General features: G+C 40.5%; 1 protein-coding gene across 5 annotated transcripts in view; it reads right to left on the minus strand.

The window, feature by feature from the left end:
- The window catches only part of XPNPEP3 (X-prolyl aminopeptidase 3), a 74970-nt gene that overhangs the window by 19833 nt on the left and 47964 nt on the right, over positions 1-7173 (minus strand). For 4 of the 5 annotated variants that reach the window (XM_040490732.1, XM_040490734.1, XM_040490736.1 and 1 more), the window contains exons 5-7: positions 3505-3555; positions 2002-2064; positions 624-737 (exon numbers count right to left, since the gene is read on the minus strand). In XM_040490732.1, the coding sequence (XP_040346666.1) occupies positions 624-737; positions 2002-2064; positions 3505-3555 (228 nt within the window). The remainder of the gene's footprint in view (positions 1-623; positions 738-2001; positions 2065-3504; positions 3556-7173) is intronic. The other variant, XM_040490733.1, reaches the window with a different exon arrangement.

Consider the following 7173-nt stretch of genomic DNA (forward strand, 5'->3'; position numbering starts at 1 on the left):
ACATTAAAAAAATCAAGGGAATGATGAACAAAAATTTAGGGTACCAATTAGTTACCTCTGGGAGGGAGGCATTAGGATAGCAGAGCATAAAGATACATACAGTATTGGTAATGTTCTAGCTCTTGAGCTGAGTGATTGGTTCATGGGTATTCATTTAAAAAATATGCTGTATACTTTACATGTATGCTATATTTATTCTTTTGAAATTACTGAAAATTGAAATAAAATAAAATTGAAAGTGGACTTAATAAAGGTATATACAATCTTTACTTGTATAGTCACTTGGGGAGAAAACCATAAAAGGTAGGTTCCCTCATAGCTAATAAGGTACTCTTAAAATCTGTCTGCTCCCAAAATATGCTTGATCCACTGTTGCCACAAGTCCTTTCAGAAAGAGATGAGCAAAGGCTTTAGAGTAGAATTCTTGGCTCTGCCCTAACGAGTTGCCTAATTTTTTAAGTTTATTTTCCACATCTATTAAACAGGTATGTCAATAGTTGCTCCTATCTCAAAGTACTAACATGAGGATCAAATGAGATAATGTCTGTAAAATCATTTTATAAACAATAAAGTGGTTTGTAAGTGGCACCATAGGAAGTGGCACTGAAGGGCATTTCATGTACCTTGATGAGCTGATTATTCTTCACATAGTGCAAAGTGTTGGACCGATTACCTCCAGCGACCACAGGCGGGTAGGCTAAGATGTCTGCACCGCGGGCCCGGCATTCAAATTCGAACTGAAAAACAAGAGCCAAGCATGACGACAAGTATGACTGAAGACAGGATTTCCTCCGGGCTGTGCCAGCCAGGGCTCTCCTCGACAGTCCGTCCCTCCATTCAAGTACTTCTCTGTCATTTCTGGAAAACGAGTTATCAAATCTAACCAAACTTCTTATGCTTCCATTTCAGTCTATTTTTTATTCCCCACTCCAGTCCTGTTATTTGACCCTATTAGTATGTCTGCTTGGTTCCTCTGAGTGCTCCAAATTTCCTAAGATTTTCAAATTAAGTCCAGAAGAGAACACAGAAAACTTACAATCAAGGCTGAGTACAGAGATACAGTCAAGTAAAATTTCTATCTTTTATTCTTTTTTTAAAATGTTGATTTTTGAGAGAGAGAGAGAGAGAGAGAGAGAGCAAGTGGGTGAGGGGCAGAGAGAGAAGAAGACACAGAACCCGAAGAAGGCTCCAGGCTCTGAGCTGTCAGCAGAACCCGACGCGGAATTTGAACTCACGAGCTGTGAGATCATGACCAGAGCCGAAGTTGGACGCTTAACCAACTGAGCCATCCAGGTGCCCCACTATTTTTTATTCTTATTTAGATAAACACTGGAATACGGCTTGCATTAACAACACTTCTGCATTACTAATTTCAACTTTTCAAATAGCTACCAACCTACATGTCCTGGAAAAGTGAAAAAGGATGCCTGGCAAATGGTAAATTCTACCAATTTCACTTTGTCCTAGGATGGAGCATGCCCATCCATGGAGCTGTCTCCAATACTACTCAGATTCTCCTCCTGTGAGAGAAGACACAAACGTGTCTTTGCTTCTTCATGTGTTCTACTTTGCAATTTTCTTCATTTAATTGTAGCTCTGAGTATTTCAGATACATCTAATACATTATCAGTGACGTTTAAGAACCAAGTTCTCTCCACTGATATCCCGGTCACTCCCATGAAAGCCAACTAGAAGCCATCTGCTAATGAACTACTTAATATTTTTGCCTCCAACAAATTTTTTTAATGTTTTATTTTTTATTTTTTATATTTGAGAGAGAGAGACAGAGAGACAGAGAGCGAGGAGGGGAGGGGCAGAGAGACAGAGACAGAATCAGAAGCAGTCTCCAAGCTTCAAGCTGTCAGCACAGAGCCTGACGCAGGGCATGAACGCAGGGCTGGAACTCACAAACTGTGAGATCATGACCTGAGCTGAAGTCGGACGCTTAACCGACTGAGCCACCCAGGCACCCCAAAACCTTCCCAATCTTTTAAAGCTCACCTTAGCATAGAGAAAGCCTTCCTCCACAGGAGCTTTGCTGGCGAACATGGTCTCTATGAAAGCCTGCAGACAGAATGGAGAATGAAAAGAACAGTCTCATTTTAACTGTTGCTTACTCAAACATTCAAAATACTGGAGCTCAGGTGAAAAGCACCCTTCTCCCCAATTTTGTTGACCTGAAGTTGTGACTTTGTGAGCATGATAATATAGATTCTGAAGAGGAAACTATTGCTTTTAGGACTATGTGACTGATGACAGATTTAGTGGAAAGGGCACCCAACTATCACACTCAGAATATACGCTGTATGCTACAATAAGCGACACGGGAACACATTTTGCCATTTCTGTAACAAAATAGCCCAGAAATATATGAAATAATGGATTGAATGGTCCAGTCCATAGCAAGGTTTCTCAGCCTCTGCACTATTGCTGACATTTTGGACTAGATAACTGTATGTTGGGAGGTGGGGGGATTGTCCTGTTCAATGTAGGATGCCAGCAGCACTCCCCAACTGTGACAATAAGGTATTGCTAAATATCCCCTGAGGGACAAAACTGCCCCAAGTTCAGAGTCACATATAGTATAAGTACTTATACTATAAGTTTAAGAGTCACATATAGTATAAGTACTTAAATTATTTCTCTGTAGTAGCCACAGTGCATGTGTGTGTTTTCTACTTTTATAAATATATATGCTTAAAATTCACCACTATACCCCATGCCAAAAAAGATTTAGATTAGCTTACACGGATGCACAAAATACAACAAGATAGCATAAATTCATGGTAGAGTTAAAAAAAAAAAAAAGCAAGCCTTAAGGGGAATGGAGCTCAACAAAATAGTAATGTATACCATAATGACCTTCCTGATGACAATAGCAACTGTGGATAGACCACAAATATAACTGAGTTTTCTAGCAGCCAGTGTGAAAAAGGAAAACATCAGCTCTATTTCCCATGCCTGTGGGATAAAAACAAATCAGATGCACAGGGATAGGGCTATATGATACCATAGCTAGAAACGAATTTCTCTGGAGTTGCTATGTTCTAAGAGTGAAGGCAACGTGGGAAGGAATGTTTTTAATAACATTTCTCTAAATACAAGGCAATGACCTCACCATAGAAGAGCCCAATGGAGGATAAGTGAGAGGGATGATAATGGAAACAGCTTCAGGGCTTGCTCCTTTTCTCATTCTGATCTTCTCTCAAAAGTTTCATCCTTAGGCCTTTCTGATCACCCTGCCTAACTGAGCACTGGCGCTACTTTATCCCTTCCATTGCTTCATTTTTCTCGAGAGCATTGAATTCCAGCTGACTTTACAGCATGTTTGTTTCTTGTCTTTCAACTGGAGTGTACACTGAGGACAGCGACACACGGCAAGTCTGGGTTGCTCACCACTGTGTCTTTAGAACCTAGAACAGTACCTGGCACCACAGCAAATACTCCACAAATATCTGCTGAATGAATTAATTAAATTTAAAGCATACTTATTTACGTACATACACACGCAAATGCTGATGAATAAATTGTTGGCACTACATTTTCACCACGAAGCTAAAACAAAACATAACAAGAGAAGAGTATGGGATCTCTAGTGAGGCTCATTCACTTAAAAGAGGGATTTGTCTTTTTTTTTTTATGTTTATTTTTGAGAGAGAGAGAGACAGAGTGCGAGCAGGGGGAGGGCAGAGAGACACAGAATCTGGAGCAGGCTTCAGGTTCTGAGCTGTGGAACAGAGTCCGATGAGGCGTTCGAACTCACAGACTGCGAGATCATGACTTGGGCTAAAGATGGACACTTAACTGACTGAGCCACCCAGGCGCCCTTGTCTTTTTGTTTTTTGGCTCTAACCAGCACCCTTTGTCTTTTTATTAATTTCCTCTCAAACCTTTACTGAAAGGCACGCGTGTAAGCATGTATGCCTGTGCACACACACACACACACACACACACACACACACACACACCCTTTTGTCTATGCACTCATCCGTTGATGGACATATGGGTTGTTTGCATCTTTTGGCTACTGTGAATACCGCTTCTGTGAACATTTGTGTACAAGTATTTGTTTGAGTACCTGTTTTTATTTATTTTTTTTTAATTTTTTTTCCAACGTTTTTTATTTATTTTTGGGACAGAGAGAGACAGAGCATGAACGGGGGAAGGGCAGAGAGAGAGGGAGACACAGAATCGGAAACAGGCTCCAGGCTCTGAGCCATCAGCCCAGAGCCCGACGCGGGGCTCGAACTCACGGACCGCTAGATCGCGACCTGGCTGAAGTCGGACGCTTAACCGACTGCGCCACCCAGGCGCCCCATTGAGTACCTGTTTTTAATTCTTCTGGTCATACACCTAGGAGTAGAATTGCTAGGGCACATGTTAATTCTGTTTAAGTTTTTCAGAAACCTCCAAGCTATTTTCCACAGTGGCTGAAACATTTCACAATAGCACTGGTAATGTAAAAATGTTCCAAATTTTCACATCTTTACCAAAATTTGTTTTTTTTCCTGTGTGTGTTTTACTTTTATTTATTTACTTTTTAAGTTTTTATTTTCATCACCCCGTACTCATCACAAATGCACTCCTTAATCACCTATTTCACCCTCTCCTCCTACCCACCTCCCCTCTGGTAACCCTCAGTTTGTTCTCTACAGTTAAGAGTCTCTTTCTTGGTTTGTCTCTCTTTTTTATCTCCCTTTTGCTCATTTGTTTCATTTCTTAAATTTCACATGAGTGAAATTACATGGTATCTACCTTTCTCCAACTGACTTGCTTTGCTTAGCATTATACTCTCTAGTTCCATCCATGCCTTTGCAAATGGCAAGATTTCATTCTTTTTTTTATGGCTGAGTAACATTCCATCGTGTATGTGTGTGTGTGTACACAATTTATACATATATATACATACTACTCTTCTTTATTCACCAACCAATGGACACTTGGGACTGCTTCCATATCTTGTCTACTGTAAATAATGTGCCTATAAACATAGGGGTGCACATATCCCTTTGAATTAGTGTTTCTGTATTCTTTGGGTAAATATCCAGGAGTGCAATTGCTGCATCATAGAGTGGTTCTATTTTTAACTTTTTGAGGAACCTCCATACAGTTTTCCAGAGTGGCTGCACCAGTTTGCATTCCTACCAAGAGTGCAAGAGGGTTCCTTTTCTCCACATCCTTGCCAACACCTGTTTTGTGTTTTTGATTTTAGCCATTCTGACAGATGTGAGGTGATATATCATTGTAATTTGAATTGCATTTCCCTGATGATAAGCAATGATGAGCATTTAAAAAAAATTGGTTAATTTTTTAAAAGTTTATTTATTTGAGAGAGAGACCGTGTGTGCGCACAATCAGGGGAGAGAGACAGGGGGAGACAGAAAGAATCCCAAGCAGGCTCCATGCTATCAGCAGAGATCTCTGTACCATGAGATCATGACCTGAGCTGAATCTTAACCAACTGAGTCACCCAGGCACTCCTGATGAGCATCTTTTCATGTGTCTTTTGGCCATTTGGATGTCTTCCTTGCAGAAATGTCTGTTCATGTCTTCTGCCCATTTAAAAAAATGTTTTTATTTATTTATTTTGAGAGAGAGAGATTGAGAGAGGGAGAGAGACAGAGGGAGACAGAGAATCCCAAGCAGGCTCTGATATAGATCTTGAACCCACAAACTGTGAGATCATGACCTGAGTTGAAATCAAGAGTCAGACACTTAATGGACTGAGCCACCCAGGCACCCCTTTCTGTCCATTTTTAACTGGATTATTTGGGTTTTTTTGGGAGAGGGGCTCAGTTTTATAAGTTCTTTATATATTTTGGATACTAACTCTTTATTGGGTATGTCACTTGCAAATATCTTCCCCCATTCTGTAGGTTGCTTTTAGTTCTGTTGATTGTTTCTTTCACTGTGCAGAAGTTTTTATTTTGATGTAGTCCCAACAGTTTATTTTTGCTTTTGTTTCCCTTGCCTCAGGGATCCTATCTAGAAAAAAGTTGTGATGGCCAGTCAGAGAAATTACTACCTGTGCTCTCTTCAAGGATTTTTATGGCTGTAGGTCTTTATTGAGTTTACTTTTGTGTATGGTGTAAGTGGTCTAGCTTCATTCTTTTGCATGTTGCTGTCTAGTTTTCTCAGCACAATCTTATCGAAGAGGCTGTCTTTTCCCCACTGGATATTCTTTCTTGCTTTGTCAAAATTAATTGGCCATATAATTATGGGTTTATTTCTAGGCCACCTATTGTGTTCCACTGATCTATGAGTCTATTTTTGTGCTGGTACCATACTGTTTTGATCACTATAGCTTTGAAATAATTTGAAGTCCAGAACTGTGATGTCTCCAGTTGTTTTTCTTTTGCAAGACTGCTTTGGCTATTCAGGGTCTTTTGTTGTTCCACACAAATTTTAGGATTGTTTGTTCTGTGAAAAAATGCTGTTGGTATTGTGACAGGAATTGCATTAAATATGGAGACTGCTTTGCGTAGTACAGACATTTTAACAATAGTTGTTCTTCCAATCCATGAGCATAGAATGTCTTTCCATTTTTTTGTACTGTCTTTAATTTCTTTTATTAGTGTTTTACAGTTTTCAGAGTACAGGTCTCTCGCTCTTTGATTAGGTTTCCTGGGTATCTTATTATTTTTGGTGCAATTGTTTTTTTTACTTTTAAAAAATGCTTATTTATTTTTGGGGGGGGGGGAGTGTGAGCGGGGGAGGGGCAGAGAGCTGTGACACAGAATGCGAGCTGTCAGCACAGAGCCCAGTGCAGGGCTTGAACTCATGAACTGTGAGATCATGACCTGAGCTTAAGCACCCAGGTGCCCCTTTTTGGTGCAACTGTAAATGGGATTGTTTCGTTTACTTCTTTCCTTCCTTCTGAGTTTATTCATCCATTTTGAGAGACACAAAGACAGCGTAAGTAGGGGAGAGGCAGAGGGAGAGGAGAGAGAATCCCAAGCAGGCTCTGCACTGCCACTGCAGACCCTGATGTGAGGCTCAAATCCACAAAGCTGCGAGATCACCATCTGAGCCAAAACCAAGAGTCAGACACTTAACCGACTGATACACCCAGGCACTCCAATGGGACTGTTTCCTTTTCCTTCCTTCCTCCTTTCCTTCCTTCCTTCCTTCCTTCCTTCCTTCCTTCCTTCCTTCCTTCCTTCCTTCCTTCCT

The sequence above is a fragment of the Herpailurus yagouaroundi genome, unplaced genomic scaffold, assembly GCF_014898765.1.
Source record: "Herpailurus yagouaroundi ecotype Mexico unplaced genomic scaffold, PumYag 182, whole genome shotgun sequence".
Taxonomy (NCBI): domain Eukaryota; kingdom Metazoa; phylum Chordata; class Mammalia; order Carnivora; family Felidae; genus Herpailurus; species Herpailurus yagouaroundi.